General features: G+C 58.0%; 7 protein-coding genes across 7 annotated transcripts; 5 read left to right on the plus strand and 2 right to left on the minus strand.

Moving 5' to 3' along the window:
• Positions 1-150: 150 nt before the first annotated feature.
• W97_03612 (homoserine O-acetyltransferase) lies at positions 151-1,789 on the plus strand (the record flags this gene model as incomplete). Its single annotated transcript, XM_007781508.1, has 2 exons — positions 151-991; positions 1,044-1,789. The coding sequence occupies 2 exons, from the start codon at positions 151-153 to the stop codon at positions 1,787-1,789; spliced, it is 1,587 nt and encodes a 528-aa protein (XP_007779698.1).
• A 1,288-nt stretch (positions 1,790-3,077) lies between these two features.
• Positions 3,078-5,024, plus strand: W97_03613 (uncharacterized protein; the record flags this gene model as incomplete). Its single annotated transcript, XM_007781509.1, has 2 exons — positions 3,078-3,324; positions 3,382-5,024. The coding sequence occupies 2 exons, from the start codon at positions 3,078-3,080 to the stop codon at positions 5,022-5,024; spliced, it is 1,890 nt and encodes a 629-aa protein (XP_007779699.1).
• Positions 5,025-6,138: 1,114 nt separating this feature from the next.
• Positions 6,139-10,022, minus strand: W97_03614 (uncharacterized protein; the record flags this gene model as incomplete). The annotated part of the gene is made up of 6 exons (XM_007781510.1): positions 6,139-7,546; positions 7,599-8,970; positions 9,027-9,378; positions 9,427-9,779; positions 9,843-9,952; positions 10,009-10,022. 6 exons carry the CDS (start codon positions 10,020-10,022, stop codon positions 6,139-6,141), a joined length of 3,609 nt encoding a protein of 1,202 aa, XP_007779700.1.
• Positions 10,023-10,552: 530 nt separating this feature from the next.
• W97_03615 (uncharacterized protein) lies at positions 10,553-11,894 on the plus strand (the record flags this gene model as incomplete). Its single annotated transcript, XM_007781511.1, has 4 exons — positions 10,553-10,679; positions 10,726-10,979; positions 11,042-11,114; positions 11,176-11,894. The coding sequence occupies 4 exons, from the start codon at positions 10,553-10,555 to the stop codon at positions 11,892-11,894; spliced, it is 1,173 nt and encodes a 390-aa protein (XP_007779701.1).
• Positions 11,895-12,112: 218 nt separating this feature from the next.
• Positions 12,113-13,946, minus strand: W97_03616 (uncharacterized protein; the record flags this gene model as incomplete). The annotated part of the gene is made up of 4 exons (XM_007781512.1): positions 12,113-13,151; positions 13,202-13,469; positions 13,579-13,866; positions 13,925-13,946. The coding sequence occupies 4 exons, from the start codon at positions 13,944-13,946 to the stop codon at positions 12,113-12,115; spliced, it is 1,617 nt and encodes a 538-aa protein (XP_007779702.1).
• A 645-nt stretch (positions 13,947-14,591) lies between these two features.
• Positions 14,592-15,905, plus strand: W97_03617 (uncharacterized protein; the record flags this gene model as incomplete). Its single annotated transcript, XM_007781513.1, has 3 exons — positions 14,592-14,602; positions 14,665-15,621; positions 15,674-15,905. 3 exons carry the CDS (start codon positions 14,592-14,594, stop codon positions 15,903-15,905), a joined length of 1,200 nt encoding a protein of 399 aa, XP_007779703.1.
• A 1,154-nt stretch (positions 15,906-17,059) lies between these two features.
• W97_03618 (uncharacterized protein) lies at positions 17,060-19,572 on the plus strand (the record flags this gene model as incomplete). Its single annotated transcript, XM_007781514.1, has 6 exons — positions 17,060-17,569; positions 17,627-17,910; positions 18,019-18,330; positions 18,410-18,772; positions 18,893-19,241; positions 19,390-19,572. 6 exons carry the CDS (start codon positions 17,060-17,062, stop codon positions 19,570-19,572), a joined length of 2,001 nt encoding a protein of 666 aa, XP_007779704.1.
• Positions 19,573-20,095: the final 523 nt, after the last annotated feature.

A 20,095-nucleotide genomic window follows, 5' to 3' on the forward strand; every position in this document is an offset into this window, starting at 1 on the left:
AGCCACATCTTCAGCCACCAGGGTCCAAATCACGTTTTCTTGCGCGATCGACCGCTCCAGTCGCTGACAAAAGTTCCCAATGGCGTCAATAGCAATGAATGCCTCATATTGTTTCGGTGCTGCGGTCTGTCCAATTGACCTCAAACCGCCATGAACTCAGTAAAGGGTGTCGTAGCTGCTTCTCGGAGCGCTCTGCGCCACACCGGAACCAAACCACGCCCATCCTCCAAAGCACCAATCTCGACCTCATCACGATGGCAGTCCGCACAAGCTTCCCGTAACATCCACCAACATGCGCCTCGGAAAGCGCAAGCTGCTGCAGCTGTCGAGCCCACGAATCCTGCGCTCTCCTTCCCATGCCTTGACGCCGTAGAGTTACGCTCCGCATCCCTTCAACGCCGGTCGACCGCTGGCCCTGAGCCCTCCTATACCACTGGCCGACACCTCAACTTCCACTCGAAGCAGCCGCTATTGCTGGACTGGGGCGGCATACTGCCAGAGTTCAACATAGCGTACGAGACCTGGGGCGAGCTAAACGAGGACCGGAGCAATGTCATCCTGCTACACACAGGCTTGTCCGCATCGAGCCACGCTCATAGCACAGAAGCCAACCCGAAGCCAGGGTGGTGGGAGAAATTCATTGGACCTGGCCGGCCAGTGGACACCGACAGATACTTTGTCATCTGCACGAACGTCATTGGTGGCTGCTACGGCTCGACGGGACCTTCTTCTCGCGATCCTGCCAATGGCGAGCGCTATGCGACGCGCTTCCCCATTCTTACAATGGAGGACATGGTGCGGGCACAATTCCGGCTGCTGGACCATCTGGGCATCGACAAGCTGTACGCCAGTGTGGGTTCAAGCATGGGCGGCATGCAGAGTTTAGCGGCTGGCGTGCTGTTTCCAGAGCGCGTTGGGCGCATCGTAAGCATAAGCGGCTGTGCGAGGAGTCATCCCTACAGCATCGCGATGCGGCATACGCAGCGGCAGGGTGCGTATCAACCTCACGACCATTCAAAGATTGATGCTGACACGGCGTACAGTCCTCATGATGGACCCCAACTGGTCCCGTGGCTTCTACTACGACCGCATCCCCCCCCACGGCGGCATGAAACTCGCGCGCGAAATCGCGACCGTGACCTACCGCAGCGGTCCTGAATGGGAGCAGCGTTTCGGCCGGCGGCGCGCCGACCCCTCGCGGCCGCCAGCCCTCTGCCCAGACTTCCTCATCGAGACGTACCTTGACCACGCGGGCGAGAAATGGTGTCTAGAGTACGACGCCAACAGCCTGCTCTATGTCTCCAAGGCCATGGACCTGTTTGATTTGGGGCTCGAGCACCGCAATATGATGATAGCATCAAGAGCGAAGAACCAGGAGAAGCTGGCGGCGTTTCAGGCGGGGAGGGAAACCGCGCGGGAGAGTACGAACAGCGACGCGTGCAGTCTTACGCTGCCGGAGACGCCGTATGAGGAGCAGGACGCGCCTTCCGCGTCGCTCGTGGAGCCGTCGAATGAGCCTGCGGTGCAGGTGGACGCGCACGAACCGCCGGCGGACTTGGTGGCGGGGATGAGGCCGCTGGCTAATACGCCGACGTTGGTGATGGGTGTGGCGAGTGATATTCTGTTCCCGGCGTGGCAGCAGAGGGAGATTGCGGAGACGCTGAGGAGGGCGGGGAATAAGACGGTTAAGCATGTGGAGCTGGGAGAGGAGAAGAGTCTGTTTGGGCACGATACTTTTTTGCTAGATCTTGAGGGGGTTGGGGGGAATGTTAAGGAATTTTTGGCTTGAAGCTGGGGATGGTAATCTGCTCTCAGTAAATTTTGGAGGCGTGTTTCAATAGGCAGGCGTCTCCGCGAGCATAGCACGGCGTTGGAAGAGGTTACTCTAGCAGATGGACTTGGATCTCTTCACGTGCTCTCACGCGATCACGCCTCTTCGTACTTCTCGTGGCGCTGAACACGTGAAAAGCCGAGGGGATATCCCGTCGAGACCAAGCCGCTTGGGGCTCTCTCCAGCTCCGCCGTCGGGCTGCGGAGAGCCCTGACGGGAAGCGTGCAAGAGTCCATGATCGACAGGCGCGATTGAGCAAAAATCGACAGACAGACAGACAACCGCCGCTCGCACCCCGGGCCCCAACCAGGCCTGCACGCGACGGGAGGGCTAAGAGATAGTGCGGGGATGCCAAGCGGCCAAACTCGGAGGCTGACGCGCGAGCGCCGCCACAGCTTGTGGAAAGAACCGGATGGCCGAGTCCGCAGCTCAACGTCAGCTGTTTTTTTTCCCTGTGCCTCAACTCCCCATGTCATGGTTGACGGGCTCGTCTCTCGAGATGGAGCAATGGAATAGAGAGATTCGCATGGTTGGATCAGGCACAAATATCGAGTCCCCTGAATTGCCCCCAAGGCTTCAAGGATGCCCTCCCCGCGTTTTCGTGCGTGAACTTGTGTCGGTGCATGCAGCATCTGCGTATCGCGCACATCGACATCGACGCCGGACCCCTGTCGGAAGGGTGAAGACGCCCAACAAAGCTTGGTGGTTGGATGGCCGGCAAGAGCAAGAGCCCACACATGCTGCGCGTCGCTTCCCAACTCTGATCTGAGGAAAGTCTGGCGCCGAAAATCTTAGCGCGGAGAGATCTTCCTGTTCGCTGGAAGCTTCACTGGCTCCCGCTCTTTCCCATGCCTCCCATGCCACCCATGCCTGCTCTGTCAACACTTTTATCACTGCCTGCCTGAATAACCTTTTGGACACGCGCCCGTCCATGCACAAATTCTCACCATCGCCCTGCAACCACCACTTCACATTCACTCCGCGACCGCTTTACGAGCTTCCTGCAAGCTCCACGCCACTATCCATTCCTACTACTACCTGCTATCACCTACCTCGACTGCTCAACGTCACAGAGCTTGCTCCAACACTCTAACCGCAGCAGCACACCACAGTAAACCCGACTGCTGACACCCAATTACTGAAACAATCTTCCTCGCTCGAACCGATAAGCCGTTCACGCCAGCGGCTTACGATCCTCGAAAGTCGCGTGCCTCTTTTCCTCACCTAGCCACACCCATTGCCCGCCATGGCTTCCGAACAGACCGTCGAGATCTCCTACACCCACCCCGAGACCCAGCCACCAGTCTACGTAGCCGCCTCGCTGACCTCCCCGCCATGGGAGCCGTACGAGATGGACATTGACGATAAGAAGACCGACGCCGGCGACCTCATCTTCCGGAAGCAGTTCGAGCATGTCAAGGAGGGCGAATATCAGTACAAGTTCCGCCTAGGGCCGGGGGATTGGTGGGTGCTGGACGAAACGGCATCAGTCGGTATGTTGAGTAATCAATCAATTGACACAGCGCATGGAGGCTAACTGCTGGGTGAAGTTACCGATGATGCAGGTTTCCGAAACAATCTGCTAGTCGTAAAGGCACCGACTCCCGCGCTCTCAGCACCCAGCGAGCCCGAAAAGACCGTACAGCCCACATCCGAGCTACCCAAAGCTCCGCCTGCACCAATGTCTACCGAAGATCTGGAAACCCATATAGCAGATCAAGCCACCGAGGCGGCGATGTTCCTACAGGAGCCTAAGACCGAGCACACACAGACACAGCCCCAGAAACAGGTAGAAGAAACCCCCGCGGCATCCCAAGAATCGGTCCCCATACCTTTCACCGTAGTGGAGAAAGTCCCAGACCAACCTCAGCCCGAATACGGCGACATCGAGGCCGAGTCCCTACACGAGAAGAAGGACCAGCGCTCAGCTGATGCCGAGCCGGACGCAGTTCATGAGCTTCCAGGGGACAATGCGGAGACCGAGCAGAGCGCACCCGAGTCCGACGCGCCCCCTGCCATCCCAACACTCATCGTCGAGAAGACAGACGACGAGCCTCGCCATGGCGACGACATGGGCCCCGACGCAACAGCTGGCCAGAAAGAAGCGCATGAGAAGCGGTTGGCAGACGCCGAACCTGACGCGGTCGTCATCACGCCGGACCCGGAGGACCAAACAGACACAGACGAGGACGACGTTCCTGAATGCGAGCGCTCTCCAATGTTCCGCCACGAGTCCTTCCGGGACGAAGACCACGTCGAAGACTCCGACGATGACGGCGACATGTCCGAGCTCGAACGCGTCCCAACCTTCAAGCACGAAACTTTTGAAGACTCCGAAGACGAGGCCACAAGCCCGTATCCAGACGCACCAGTCACGTCGGGCCCGACGCCTCTCTTCGCTTTCGAGCGCTCGACCAGCAACCACGACCTCGCTATCATGAACTCCCATGACGAGGACGACGAGGAGGTCGACCTCAACGATCCCTCGCTAGAGAAATTCCCGACAGATCGCGCGGAGATATACAGACATATCGCACGCACGGAGTCCCGACTACAGGAAGACGAGCCCGCCGAGCCGACTTCGCGACCTTCGTCGAGGCCCTCCTCCCCGCTCGAGACGAGGCATTCCTTCAACTCGGCGGCCATTTCTGTCGAGTCGAGCTCGCCGCTCGGGGCCGTTCCGGAAGCCGACGAACTGGAACTCGAGGAGGAAGATCTGCCCTCCCCGGCACTCGCGAGAGACCAGCAGCATAGCACGGAAAGTGCGGAAAGTGGGGAGAGCGCACCGGGGCAGTCGGATGGCTCCCATGACGTCCCCACCCCCGCTGCCGACAATGCGGCACCGTTGACGCCGCCGATGACGCCGAAGGGCTTCCTGCTGGATGAGACGAAGCCTGCCGCGTTGACGGAGAGACGGGCTAACGAGTCGTCTGCCAAATCGGCCACCGCAGAGCCCGAGGGGCTCCGCAGGCGGAAAGGTGACGAGGACAAGGGCGCTGAGGTTGCGGAGAGGGAGGTGGAGAGGGCTTCGTCTTCAGAGACGGAGAGAGAAGGGGAGACGGAAAGGGAGAGACAGCCAGCTCATGAGAGCGTCGGGTTTTTGGCTGCAATCTGGCGCGCCATCTTCGGCAGCTTGAGGAGGTGGTTTGAGGGTTTGTTTGGGACGAGGAGGGCGGTTGGGGCTACTGCGTAAGGGATACCCTTCTTCTTGTTGTTGATCATGGGGGTGAGGACGAGGGCGGGTGAGAATCACGGTGCGTATTTGCGGCGGAGTGGGTTTGGCTGTATCTTTACGCGACATTCGAGTCAAGCGGGCTGATTCGTGTTCCGTGAGTAGAAGCGTTACCGTCATGGCCGCCGCAGCCTTCGCGGCGTATTATTACGGCAACAACGTCACGTCCTAATCCATTAATCAACGGGAAAGTAAAGTCGGACATCGCGGTGATCGGCCCGCCCTGCTGAGAAGTGTAGTGGTGGAGGTTGCTAATGAGTGCATAAGTGTGTGCGTAATGAGCTGAACGAACGGAAAACAAGCATGGGTTGTTTTGTATCCTCTAGTTTTGGTAGAAAAGTGGGGCATAGAATGGGTCGAGCGGCTATGGATACCTTACTCTTCTCCTTGGTGGCTGCTGCTTCGTTAGAGTGTGTGATTAGCATTGCCAATTGGTGTAAAGCCTTTCCTCTCTATCTTGGTACTTTGCTGCTTTGATACTTCGATGTGTGGATTAGGGACCCCAAATTCTGGCCCTGGCCCCCTCACCATCTTCATGGGTCTTATCCTTGATGTTTAGGCGCGCTTACGCTCTTTCCACCATCACGTCCCTATCTTTCCCTTCCCTTCGGTTTGACATTAGTGAAGAGGCACGTCATACCCATTTTCAACCGTATGTTCATGTTTCTTTGAGGCACTCGGCCTTTGCTTGATAGGCCTTGCAGCCATGGAAGAACCCAAGAGGGCCGGACGCTGTCAGAATCAACCTTTTGTATTCCTTTTGGGTTTGGACAGGGCAGTAAGTAACTAATAATTCCGCATCCATTGAAAAAGAAGTGGGCCTAATCAAGCTTGTTGCCTACAGCACGAATACACTCGTGCATTCTCTCTCTGCCCCGCTCTACTTTCGAGACGACTCACACACTGGCGCTGCAGTGACACCAGCCCACAACAAAAGACAATGCCGATGAGAGACTCTCGTCATGGGTCCAAAAAGGCGCACCCTCACACGCCCGCAAGTCTTATAGTGAAACACACTCGACGCACACGCAGAACCCAGAAGCTTCTTGTTCGCGGGATGGCGCGCTCAAGATCGTCAACCCCACCGCCCCATCTCCCTCTCCCGCTCCCCCCTTCCCATCCTCTCATCCCCATCCCCCACTTCATCCTCATACTTGACACTAACCTTCCTCTTGCCCGTCCTGCCCCCCTCGACACGCGCCCGCTTCGCCCTCTCAGCACTCGGCCCCGTCGGCGGCGCGAAGGGCTTCTCCGCTTCCTCTGCAGCACCGAAAGACTTGCGCTTGCGGTCTGTCGAGCTGGAGAGAGAGGATGAGAGACGCCGCTGCTCTTCGCGGAGCATGCGCTCCCGGTTCCTCGCCTCGCGCTCCAGGGCATGCGGGTCTGATGGCTCCTTTGCCTCTACCACATCTGCTACCGATCCTCTCGCTGCGGGTGGGCTACCAGGCGCAGTGATGGAAGGGCGGCGTTTGTCTCTCGAACGGTCGGCTGCGGGTCCCTTCGGCGGGTCACGATCGCGGCGGGTGGAGGAAGGGCCGGTTGGCGCGGAGGGAGGAGGCATGGTTGTGCTGGTGATAGTTGTGGTGGGCTGGGAGGGCTTGCGGGAGCGGCCTTTTATGCTGAAGGAGATGGAGGGCTCGGAGGGCTCGGTTTTTAGGGGGGCTTTTGCTGGAGCTGTTTCTCGCTCACGGCCTCGGTCGCGGTCACGGCGCCGTTCGCGCTCAGATTCATGTTCACGATCCCTGTCGCGGTCTTTGTCGCGATCCTTGCGGCTTGAGCGGGAAGAGCGGTGGTGCCGGTCTTCGGCTTCGTGGTCGTGGTCGTGGTCGTGGGGGGAGGGTGAACGATCCCGCCGGGAGCGTTTGCGGTCTTTGTCCTTCTCCTTCTCCTTCTCCTTCTCCCGCTCTCGCTCTCGAGGACGCTCCTTGTCACGGTCATACTCTGCTTTGCGGTCCTTGTCGCGTTCCCTGTCGCGATCACGGTACTTCTCGCTTCTGCTCTTACGTCGGCTGCTCGACTCGCTCGGGATGTCGGTGCCATTTGCTATGCTGGCGTCTTCTCTATCGGCTGGGTCGGCCTCCGCGGCTGGAGACCGGGATCGGTGTCTTCGGCTACGGTGCTCGCGGCTGCGATCACGATGAGAGCGCGAGGAGCGGTGTCTGTCTTTATCTTTGTCTTTGCGGCTGCGATGGCGCGTCGATTCGACTGATTCGTCGCGAGAGCGGTCGCGACGGTAGGGGTCTCTCGATTCATTTGGTTCTTCGGTAGGAGTGACGTCGTCTTCATCCTCGTACTTGCGAGATGAACGATGATGTCGCCGCTCACGCCGACGCTCTCGGGAATCGGATTCGGCGGATATGCTGGGTGATCGCTGACGGTGCTTACGGCGGTGGTGGCGAGATGGCGAGCGCGATTTTGAGTGCGAGCGCGAACGAGTACGGGATCGGGTTCTTGAGCGTGAGCGTTGACGCTCTGGGGATGTGCTTGGGATCATCAGCAATTGAACCAACGGCTGAACCAACAGATCAAACCTACCTCCTCGCCCTCGACCGCTCACTAGTGACCGAAGCCGCTATGCCACCTCGCCCAGGCGTACCAGGAAAGCCTCCTCGCCCTCTGAAGCTCGCATTAGGATGGCCCTCCCTCATAGCCTTCGGGCCGGTAGGTGCACCTTCGACTCCCACGCCTTTAGGTTCCTGGGGCGTCACGACTGTGAACTCTGCCGCTCTAGCACTTGCAACGGGGACGGAAGTTTCCGTTCCAAAAGTTCCGTTGACTGTAAAGCCTGCTCCTTTGACGCCCCGGCCTCCGAAACCGCCTTGGAATTCGTCCTGGTACTGGTTTTGGAATCCGCCGCGGCTATATCCGCCACGTCGGCCGCCTCGACCTCGTCCGCGGGCTGGAAAGTCGTGCATCGAGCCTTGTGAGGGGTACTGCTGGTTCATCATGGGGCCTGGTCCGCCGTACATCGCGGGTGAGTGGTTCATGTGCATTCCAGTAGGGTCCATGGGCATGCCTGAGGGGTCCATCATCATGCTCGGTCCGTCGTTGTACTCGATGGATTCGATGGGTTGGATGTGTTGCAGGCCTTGGTCCATGAACGTGTTCTCCTGGCTAGGCATCCCTTGGGCCGGTTGCTCGGACTCAGAGGCAACATGTTGCCCTCGTCGGTCCAGATCCTTTGAGTCATCGTCTCCTGCATTCTCTTGCTCGGCTGGAGCAGCGTCAGTATCACTTTTCACTTCACCTTCTAACTTGCCTTCCGCTGCGGCATTCTTCTCGGTATCTGCTGAGATGACTTGTTCTGAGTTGTCTGCAGGCCTGGAGTTTTCTCCTTGTGTATTAGGCGCACCACCTGACGCTGGGTCGGTGGACTTCGCTTGAGAAGGACGGCGGTTTCGGAGTCCTGCAGGGAGCTGGTGGAAGAAAGGATCATCTTCGGACGGTGGTTCTTGTGCCTGAGTCTCGGGACCAGCGACTTGGGACGGGTCCCGGCTTGGAGCTCGATCTTCAAGCTGAGCCTGTCCATGAGCATGCCCTTGACCAGGACCAACATTGCCTTGGTAGCCACGGTTGTATCCCCGCTGGTGATACGCGCCCTGACCCTGGAAACGATTTTGGTTCTGGTAATTATTCTTCTGGAACTGCTGGTGATGCATCTGATGAGGGGGAAAATGCCCCTGCTGGTGCGATTGTTGATTATATCCACCTCCGGGATAATAGCCAGCATGTGCGCCGCCAAAGTCACCACCACTCATCTGCTGTCCGTTCCATCCACCACCGAATCCTGCGTAGCCCGTACCCATGCTCATCCCATTCATCCCGTTCATGCCCATGCCTTGCCCTCCGTAGCCTCCGAACATTCCTTGTTGCATGCTCATGGGGTCCATGGCCATTCCCGGCATGCCTGGAAGAGAGTATTAGTATAGCTGTACAAGTCATCCGCAGAGAGGAGTGGCGTACCCATCATACCAGAGAAGTTGTTCCACGAGCCGCCCGTTCCGTTTTGCATGGGCACCTGCATCATAGGGTTGAAGCCAGAAACGTTGTTCCAGCTCATGTCTCCATAGCCAGCTTGGCTGGGGTCGAAACCGTAACCCTCGCCATACATCTGCTGCTGGCCCTGACCTCCGTTCATGGCCCACATGTTGTTCTGACCTTGGCTGCCATCAGGCTGTTGATTTTGTGCTCCATCTTGCGCCCCTTGTGATTCAATACCGGGATCCGTTTGTTGTTGCTCGGCTGTTTCGGCTTCCGGCATGCCTTGCGCCACACTGATCTCTCTCTTTGCCTCTTCTGGTTCTTGAGCCTGGTGCTGGTCGGAGTTAGCTGTTGGTCGGCTAGCACCTAGCTTCGCACATACCTGGGCCGTGGGTTGGGCGACCGCTTCCAGCCCATCTGGCTGCGTCTGGTTTTCGGACGTCTGGCCGGCAGGCGCATGCTCTTCGATTGAAGCAACCGCTGGTGTAGAGAGCTCAGACTGCTCGGTTTGCGGCGGGTGTTCGGTGACGCTTGTCGGTGGCTCGATAGTCGCGGCAGTGGGCGTCTCTACTGCCGCAGGTGTTGCAGGTGTCGCCGGCTTGACGGCCCTTTTCTTCTCCTCCGACTTCAAGAAAGCCTTCACAGTCAGGCGCAGGGCTTTGTTCGGCTTGCAATCCTCGGCGGCGAGGGGGCTATGCGCGCAAACTGGACATGATTCGGGTAGCGATGATTGACCTAATTGATGTGAGTTTAGCAGCGGACTTAAGGCCGGTGAAGCAGCTGATTTATATTACTCACAAGTCTCGCATATCGACTGGTCACAGCAAGGGAGGCGGAATGCATTGATTGCTAGCTTGTTGCAGATGGCGCATCTGAGCTTCGTAGGAATCTCGTCCATGGACAGCGTACTGATAGCAGCATGTTAGGACAAGCTCAATGAACACTCAAACAGCCTAGGTCTTACCTAGCGAGGTCCATGTCGCTGAAGACGGGTAGAACTAAGGAGGGGTTGATATAGCTGGATGACCGGGAGACGAGCCTAGCTTTCGCGTTGCCTGTTTGTCAAACGAGTGCAGGCGACGTGATCAACACATGCTGCAGAAACAAGGAGAGGGAAAACACGCGGAAAGCAATGCTGGAGGCTGTTCAGAATAGCCGATGTGAATGCCTGCGGCGTAGAGTTTGGAGGTGAAGACAACCTCCGCGAAATCATTTCGCGACTCCCGAGGAGCCGCGTCAAGTCACGTGCGCAGCTATCCTTCAACCTTCAAGAGCTTTTCACTCAGCATTCAATCATGGCGTCTCTTGTTGCTACCTAGGTAGATGGTACGCTCCGTAGCTCTGTCTTTACTCCCTACAGCCGGCACTGATAAATAACTTTGGCAGTCCCAAGATATATGCTTGTATCAAAAAGTCCTTGGCCTGTCGTCGTCATGCATTGGCTTTCTCTCAACGCGTAACACACTCATTCATTCATAGATCCTGTGCTTTAGAGTAGACTCACCGCCATGATTCTGAGTCAAATCTCATATATAGATTGCCTTGTCTTTCTCATCTTCCTCACTCCGCAACTTTTAATTCAAGTTGGTCTGTGGACAACAGCCAAATGGGTGCTAGGCGCACTTCCGGATCTAGGTATAAGATCTCTTCTAGTGAAGAATGGGGTAGCTCTAATATAGAGCAGTTCTTCAGGTACCGTGTCAGTTCATCCGGGAAAGATTCTTCACTGCTAGAGAACGTCGTTCACCATTTGTTCAACGCGCCACTCTCTTCCAAGACATCGTCGTAAGATATGTTCGTTATGCCTTCGCCAACTTGCCGGCGTATATCGGCAGGGTGTTCCTCTCCAAGGCGGTCTCGCTGCCCTTGCTCCGCTTCCGGATGCTTAGGCATGGGCTCTTGAAATCACCCATCTCCTGGACTGAGGTGAAACAAGTAAGTCAGCAGCTTCATTATCGGCAATGCTACGTAAGGGCAAACCATTAAGAGACCTATAGCCCAACTTCCAAGGCATCTGGATCACGCCTGACCCGTCCAAGAAACCCGACATAGTAGTCTTCTACTGCCACGGTAAGCCGAAACGAAACATGCTTTGTAAACCACCTGTAACCCCCAATCTGATCCACTACAGGCGGCGGCTTCTCCATGGGCTCCAGCTACTTCTACCTCGAATTCCTCCTCGCCTGGGTCTCCCTCCTCCGCGCCACCGGCTACACCAACCCCTCCCTCCTCGCGCTCGAATACACCCTCGTCCCCGACGCCGTCTACCCAACCCAAGTACAGCAAACCTTCGCCGGCTACGCCTACGCCCTCTCACTCGTCCAAGACCCGTCCCATCTGGTCGTAGGAGGCGACTCGGCGGGCGCGACGCTCATCCTGAGTATGCTGCTGTACGTGGCCGAGCATCCGGAGTATCGCGGCCGCTTGCCGGGACTCGCGGTGATGATATCGCCGTGGGTGGAGATCGTGTCGGAGAAGAGACGGGATACGGCGAGTGACTACCTCTGCGCGGAGAGTTTGCATCTGTACGGGCGCCAGTACGTCGGCTCCAAGGTCCCGGAAGACGACCCGATGGTGTCGCCCGGGCATTGTCGGGATCCGGATAAGTGGCTGCGCGCGAGCCCGTCGAGGGGATGGTTTTTCTTATACGGCTCTGAGGAGGTGCTGGGGCCGGAGACGAGGGATCTGGTCGCGCTGCTCCGGAAGGCGGGCGCGGAGGTGGAGGTGCGTGAAGAGGAGGGCTCGATTCATGCGTGGCCGGTTGCTGCGCTTTATTTGGGCGAGACGAGGGAGGAGAGGCTGAAGGGGTTGGGGGATATTGTTAAGGTAATTCGCCGCCGGCTTCATTGATCAAGAGTTTAGATCGAAGACTTCCGAATATCAAATGCGGAGAAGCGTCATAGCTTCAGTCAGCCGGAATAGAATACGTTAAGACTGCAGCCCTAAGCCCATAGAACGCCTCGGGCCCCCAGAGTGGTATCTAGGAATTTCAAGCATGAAAAGGAAACGGATGTGCGCTGAATCGGTATGCGCAGTGACAGGCTTCGACGCACGACCTGCCGCCGCCACTATTCATCAGCATTAGCATCCGCGACTTTCGGCCTCTTAGCCCCCGCCGACGCTTGCGTGAAACTGCCAGCTACCGTCTCATCGTCATCGTCATCGTCATCCTCGTCATCAATAACGCGACCTTTCCTCTTCAAGCCTCTCCTCGGCCTTCCGTTCGCAACCTCCCTGCTTTTCGCGACACTATCCACAAACTTCGCCCTCTTCTCTGCCCCGTCGAGAATACGCACATACTCCTCTTCGACGCCTGCCAGCGTCTCCTCAAGCTTCTCGATACGCTCTTCTACATCCAACTGGGCCAGCTGATCCCGATTCTTAATCGTGAGTCTGACTTTCACAGCGAGGCGCCAGAAGTAGTATCTTCGATCATTCGGATCGGCGGCCTTGGCTTTGCGAGTGATGCGCGCTCGACTGCGGTGGCGTGGCGGGATCTTCGACAGGAGCTGCATCTCCGTCAACCTGCTGAACTGCCTCGGCGAGATCTTAGACGCTTGGCGGAGAGCCGTGAGGGTCGATTCGGGCAGCAGCTGCTCGGTCGGGACGTCCTTTTCCGGGTCGAGGGAGCCGGGGGATACGCTGTCTGCGAGGGTGAGGGCCGCGAAGGAGGGGTCCTGGCGCAGGCGGAGGAGGTCGCAGTAGTCGCGCATGTCGTCGAAGGCCTCATTGGGGTCTTCGACCGTGACTTCGCAGACGTGGGGGTCGGCGAGGAAGAGCTCTGTCATGGCGGTGTAGAGGTGTGTGCCATGGGATTGGTGCTGGTAGGGCGGGAGGATCAGGAACTGGGATATGCGCTCGCGGCTGTGGGAGTCGAGGGGGTTGTAAGAGAGGAAGGAGGGCGCCGCTTCGGGGTCTATGGATTCTGGGTCGAGGGTCGGTGGGGGTGTGGGGAGGGAGGCGGCGCCGTTGGAGACGTGGATGAAGAATTCGTCGATGGTTTTGCGGCCGGAGGGGAAGACCCAGAGGCGGTAGGATGTTGAGAAGCCGACGATGGTGTAGGGGGATCGCGCTGGGTTTGCGGGAGGAGGGTTTGCGACTTCGTAGCTGTGGACTGTTAGCATAGGCCTAGTAGTCCGCGGCTCTTGAACCTATACATCAGAAAGATCTTCCATCGTTCCAGGGTCCAATCTTGATCGTCGAGGTTTTGACACGTGCCTCCTTCGATATAGAACGGTACCAGGATCTGCATACGTCGTAGGATCTCCTTCGCCGTCGGATCGGCTAGGCTTGAACACCATATTTCGAATCTTCTCTCATTGTGCGTGTAGCTGTGCTGAAGGTTGCCCGGTGGGGTCCAGGAGCTGGCGCCTGTATCGGTTGCAGTTAGGTCCGCCAGAGACTGGTTGTCCGTTCGCAGGGCATCTGCCGAGCCGTTAGTACACGCCAAACCCGTGTAACAGAACACGGCAAACGATGCGTTTGAAGCCTCGACCCATGAAGTGAGCACCCGTATCGAAGCGTAAGCGCTTACCTTCAGGGAGGAAATCCTTTAATATCTCCAGAATGTCCATCGGCTTCGTTTCCCCAATCGCTTCGAAGACGCCATCGTGCTTGAACTCTAATGATGGCTGGAGATCGTGCGCGCGAAAACGTAGGTTCATTTGCGGACTGCGGTAGCCAAAGATGACCTCTTCTTCTCCAAACACTGTGTAGGTGAATGTTGGATTGAATGGTTCCTCGAAGACTGCTTCTGATGTGCCGGCTTCCTTGCCAGCGCGTACAAGGTTGATGTTCACGGTGTCATTGGCGTTGGCCAGCCCTGATTACGGACGTTAGCTTGGGGGGTCCGGCTGATATGAGATGGAGATGGTGCTCACATTCGCTCAGCGCTTCTTCCATCTCGTCGAGGCGCGAACTCTGCTGCGACGGTTCAAGGCGAAGCTACGGATGTCTCATCCGGGAAGATGTGGCGCGGCGGTCAAGAGATCACCTCGCGGTAAGATCTGTCGGCGCCCGTGGCTGGATCGGGAGTGGACAGCGACGGCTACGTTTGTCGACGGCTACAGAGTGTGACAGTCTACAAGCTTGAAGCTGGAGGACGTGCCTGTTTCACTAATTGATGCTACGGGTTTGTACGGGATGGTTGGTGAAGTCGACGAGAAGTTTGCAAAGCATCGAAGCAGGCGGACGCGACGAGCACTTGGAGCTCCGCGCAGCGCGTTTCGCCCGTGGCTTGACTGGACCATCTTCAGCCCTACCCGGCGCCCTTGCACCAAAGAAGCTTGGTCAACCGATTGACATCTCGCACTCTCCACTAGTTACTTAACCCGAGTAGTGAGAGTAAATGTAAACGTCAGGTACCGAAACACAAATCTGGCTAAAGGTCACAAAGAATGGCCATCCTCAGTTCAGCCCAAGTCGCTCCTTGAGTGCTGCCTTTCTGCCTTTCCCACGTCATCCCTTTGCGCGCAGCCGCAACATCACCCAACTACACCCGCAGAGATGTGGAGCGGATTGTTCATGCTGCTCACTTTGAGCACCATAATGGCCATTGCGTGAGCTTCTTTGCAGCCTGGTATCTGCGACCAATACCGTGTTCTGACTTCAAGCTGCGCAGGTCGTTCCTCGCTGGCATGCTCCCGCTGTCCCTCGCTCTATCGCAACGCCAATTGCGCCTCACGTCGGCCCTTGGAACAGGCGTTCTTGTGGGCACCTCGCTCATTGTCATCATACCGGAGGGTATCGAAACGCTGTACAGCGCAGGCACGACAGGGCATACGCACACGAAGAGAAATCGAGCTCCACTTGAAGCACCCAACCACCGAGTCGCTCTGATCGACGACTCTCGCACATTGGATCTCAACAACACTCCGCCCAGGCAAGCGCATGCTCTTACGTTCAGGGAAGCCACAGCTCCCCTAGATAAGCCGGAGAACGCACACCCTACAGAGAAGCCCCACGACGACAAGGATGATCCCAAGCGAACCTCACCCTCCCCACACGCCTACGTGGGCCTCTCCCTCATAAGCGGCTTCATCCTCATGCACCTCATCTCGACCCTCCCCTCCCTCCTCTCCGCGCGCTCCGCCCCAAAACCCCTCCACATCTCGCTGGACCGACTTTCCCGCGGCCCCCACGACGCCTCCTCCCCGCCCCTCTCCTCACCCTCGACCTTCTCGCCCACTTCTCCCGATCCACCTCACGACACGACCCGCCCGCCCGCCACGACCATCGGCCTCGTGATCCACGCCGCCGCCGACGGCATCGCGCTGGGCGCCTCGTCCAGCGCCTCCACATCCTCCTCCACGAAACTGGGGCTGGTGGTGTTTGTGGCGCTCATGATACACAAAGCCCCTGCGGCGTTTGGGCTTACGTCCGTGCTGCTGAAGCAGGGGTTCAGCAAGCGCACGGCGAGGATGCATTTGGTTGTTTTTAGTCTTGCGGCGCCGGTGGGCGCGCTGGTCACGTGGGTGGTTGTTAGTGCGGTGGGTGGGGAGGGGGTGGTTGGGAAGGGCGAGGCGGGGATCGGGGTGCTGACGGGGTGTGTGTTGTTGTTTAGCGGAGGAACTTTTCTGTGAGCATGGACACGTATGAGACGGTTGTATGGAGTGCTAATGGGTTGGCAGATATGTCGCCATGCATGCTATGCAGGAGTCGCTTGGAGGGCATTCGCATGGTGGTGGAGTGGAAGGTGAACAGGCGGATGGGTATCGCCACGTTTATGGCGGGAGTAACGGCTATGTCGAGGCTGCTTCGTATGAGCAGCAGGGACAGAAGGGCGTCACGTTGTCGGAGACGGCTGTCGCGGTGGCGGGGATGCTGCTGCCACTGATTACACAAGTCGGACATGCGCATTGATGAGCTGCGGGTCAAGAGAAGTTCAACTTTGGATTAAGCTTAGACTTGGATAGATTTGAACACTTGGAGCTCCATCTAGCACCATACTACCATGCTACAACGCAGACACGGTTTCAGCACCAGGATTCAGCTTAAAGTGCATCAAGATACAGAGTAGATGACCGTTAACGCCAGGACTCGCGGGCCACAGAGTGCAAGGCACGAATATCAGACCGACAGAGGTGACAAGCGGGCTGTGCTTTGGGCATGTCACCTACGAGTCCACACCCAGGACCCTCGATGATGAGCAGCACGCTCTCAAGGGAACGCCTTTTCTTGCCGATTCCACAATATGTGAACCGGCAACAGTCCAACAGCCGAATTGCACTGCTGTTGAATATGCTCCGTACGGAGCTAGGAAGTCATCTACCTCTTAAGACTAAAGCAAGATTCTGACTCGCGGTAATGTCTCACGGGAATGACGGAAATGACCGCACGGTTGAATGAGCGCTCACGAGACGCGCCAGAACGGAGTCTCAAGGGTGTAACCGGCGGATGCGGCAGACCGGGCGCGAGGCCAGGAGCAGTGGAGACGAAGGGCATAATGATGTGGTCAGATGGGGTCGCCATCTTCAAAGTGCTTGCATGGCCCCTTTGGACTGTTCCCTGTTGCAGCAGCGTCCTCCCCCGGAGTTCCGCCCGGATTCCCCAGCGGATCTGCCCGTGGTTCACTCTGCTCTGCAAAGCTGACACAACCTGCATCACCCAACCCAGCACGCCCACGGTCTTCGCCCTCAGCCGCCGCCCTGTTACATCCTCGCTCCGAACGTCCATACCCACATTGCTATACAACACCGAACAGGCTGGTACCTGTCTTTACTCGGATCCACCAAGCTGCGTGTAGTCAGCTTTCTCGAAACGGTCGGACAAGTCCACAAAGCGCTCCTGAGTGTTCCCAGAACAAACCGCTTTGAAACACTAGCTCCCACCCCATATACTCTCTTTGGTCCCACCTTGCAGACCGCTCTCGACTGCACAGAACTGCAAGTCGAAGATTCACCACGCTCCCGCAGCAGCTCCGCCCTCCGCTGCCCTAAATCGCAGCACGCTATACTCGGCTACTCTCCGCCACGATACCGCTCGAAGTCCCCTGCGTGCGCCGGCAGACTCTCGATATGGAGGAAGAATACCAGCTATACCGAAGACCGAACGAGGTCATGGACGGCGACTCAGACGAAGAGATGACCACGGTCGACGAGGTCGTCGCCTCCTCATCCACCCTCCCAGTATCGCAACCTATACCGCAACCAGCAACCTCCAGGACTCGCAAGCGAGCATTACGGACACGTGCGCCAGCTCCCATACACACGCCCACAAGCCCCATAGACTCAAGCATACCACCTAGTCTGCTCCCAGCAGCGCCCGCCTCCCCACCAACACCCGCACCGAGCCCGACGCCGAACCACCGCGCACCGGACTGGAGCACAGCGTCCGAACACGAAGACGCAACCTTCAGAAACGTGCGCGCATGGTTCAGCGACATGAACGACGCGGAGAAGGAGCGACTGCTGGGAGAGCTACTGAACATGTGCAACAGCCACCAGCTAAGCTTCGTGCACGACTTCGTGAGCCCACGGCTAAAGAAAGACCCATTCACGAGCCTGCCCAACGAGCTATGTCTGCGAGTACGTACCCTTCCCTTGGCCGCAGGGACATGCCCCCCCGCTTACCCAGCCCCGCAGATCCTCACCTTCATCGACGACCCCACGACCCTCGCGCGCTCCTCGCAGGTCTCGAAACGCTGGCGCGAGCTCGTGTCCGACGACATGGCCTGGAAATCCCTGTGCGACAAGCACGCCTACCGCCGCCTCTCGAACGACTCTTCCCCGCCCTCGACCCCCCTTGGAGGACGCAAGCGGCGCACCCCTGACGGCTCGCCTGATTCCGCGAGCTCGGCCTACCACCGTCACGCCGACCTCTACGGCTACCAGAACCGCTGGAACAGGCCGCCGGGGCTGAAGTCTGAGTTCAGCGACGACGAGTGGCGGAGCTGGGGCGCGGAGGTGGAGGATGGGGACCAGCGGGAGGCCGGGAGGAGGCATAAGGGGGCGCTAGGGGGTACGGCGTCGAGGAGGCCGAGGGTCACGACATACCGGAGCCATTTTAAGCAGCGGTATATGGTCGAGACGGCGTGGCGGAGCGGCGGGAAGGTGGATTCGAGGAGCATTACCCCGGACCAGGGCGTGGTGACGAGTCTGCATCTCACGGACAAGTATATTGTCGTTGCGCTGGACAATGCGAAGATCCATGTTTTCGACACCAATGGCGAACATCAGAAGACGCTGCAGGGGCACGTCATGGGTGTCTGGGCGATGGTGCCGTGGGAAGACGTCTTGATTAGCGGAGGATGTGATCGGGATGTGCGGGTGTGGAATATGAAGACTGGGTACCTATGCCGGCCCCCCTTCCCCTTTCCTACTACACCCCTCGCGGCAGCAGAGCACGCATGGCTAACCCCCAAACAGCAAAAGCGTCCACACCCTCCGCGGCCACACCTCGACAGTGCGCTGCCTAAAAATGTCCGACAAATACACCGCCATCTCCGGCTCGCGGGACACGACCCTCCGCATCTGGGACATCCTCCGCGGCATCTGCAAGCACGTGCTCGTGGGCCATCAGGCCAGCGTGCGCTGTCTCGAGATCCACGGCGACCGCATCGTCTCGGGCAGCTACGACACCACGGCCCGCATCTGGAGCATTAGCGAGGGGAAGTGCTTGAGGACGCTCACGGGGCACTTTAGCCAGATCTATGCCGTCGCGTTCGATGGGCGGAGGGTTGCGACGGGGAGTCTGGATACTAGTGTGAGGATCTGGGATCCTAACGATGGGTGTGCTATGCCCCTTCCCCCCCCCCCCCCCCTCTTCTACTCCCTTTGCAAACCGTTTTACCGCTCACCGCGCGTGGTTGTGGGTTGAGAGTAAGGACGCTGACCGTTTTGGGTTGACAGACGCTGCCTCGCTATCCTCCAAGGCCACACCTCCCTGGTCGGCCAACTTCAGATGCGGCACGACATCCTCGTGACGGGCGGCTCCGATGGCTCTGTGCGGGTATGGTCGCTGACGGAGTATCAACCCATCCACCGGCTCGCGGCGCACGACAACAGCGTCACGAGTCTGCAGTTTGACGATGCGCGGATTGTGAGCGGCGGGTCCGACGGCAGGGTCAAGGTGTGGGACCTCAAGAAGGGGAATCTGATACGCGAGCTGAGTCAGCCGGCGGAGGCGGTGTGGAGGGTGGTGTTTGAGGAGGAGAAGGCGGTTGTGATGGCGAGTCGGGGGGGAAGGACTATAATGGAGGTTTGTTGTTTCCCCTTTTCTTCCCTCTCCTTTCTTCCCGTCATTTCCTTGGCTGTCTTCTCTCTTTTGTCCTCTGTTGCATTCGCTTTCGGCGTGCGCTGTACGAGCCAAGCAGCCATGAAATCGTCTTACTGACTAAACATTGCAGGTCTGGTCCTTCTCCCCACCCGACGACGCTTTCCAAGACCAGCTCCACCGCTCCGGCAGCCCGGCCAGCCTGCCCGATCGTCTTCCATCGGACCACATGGTCGTAGACCGGGCCTCCGCGGCTGAGAGGCGGAGCCTGGATACGTCGGACGTCAATGTGTCGGATGCGTTTGACACGGCGTGATCCGGCCGATGGAAGTGTTTTCTTTGTGCTGGGAAATAGTAGGGGAATCTGGAAGTTTGTTTTTTGCTTCTGGGGAGGGGGAGCACTGGACGGCGTCATCAGGACTGCTGCCATCGCTTTGTGTCGCTGTGTTTGTTCAAGTCTGCGAAAAGGGACGGGAAAGAAGGACGCCGAGAGGACTGTTGGGGTTTTGCGGCGCACATTCTTTGCGCGGGGTGCTTTACATATTGTTTCGGCGGTTCTTGGCTCGGCTGTTATCCATTTGGCGGGCTGGTTTCACGCCTGGTCCGAGTAGAGGGTTTTTTTGGTGGTGTTCATAGGACGAGAGGGGTGAGCTTCCATCGCTGTGAGCGGGGGGGGGTGGGTAGGACTAAGCTTAGGGGTTGTAATCTGAAGAACAGATTGAAGATATATGAATGAGCAGTTGAGCCACGGGTCATTGAGTCGAAATTGCTGTTGCCGCCTGACCTTTATTTCCTCCTCCCGGTAGCTGAATTTGGCGCAGGAGAGGTGTTTTTAGGTT

Source organism: Coniosporium apollinis (genome assembly GCF_000281105.1).
Source record: "Coniosporium apollinis CBS 100218 chromosome Unknown supercont1.15, whole genome shotgun sequence".
Classification (NCBI taxonomy): domain Eukaryota; kingdom Fungi; phylum Ascomycota; class Dothideomycetes; genus Coniosporium; species Coniosporium apollinis.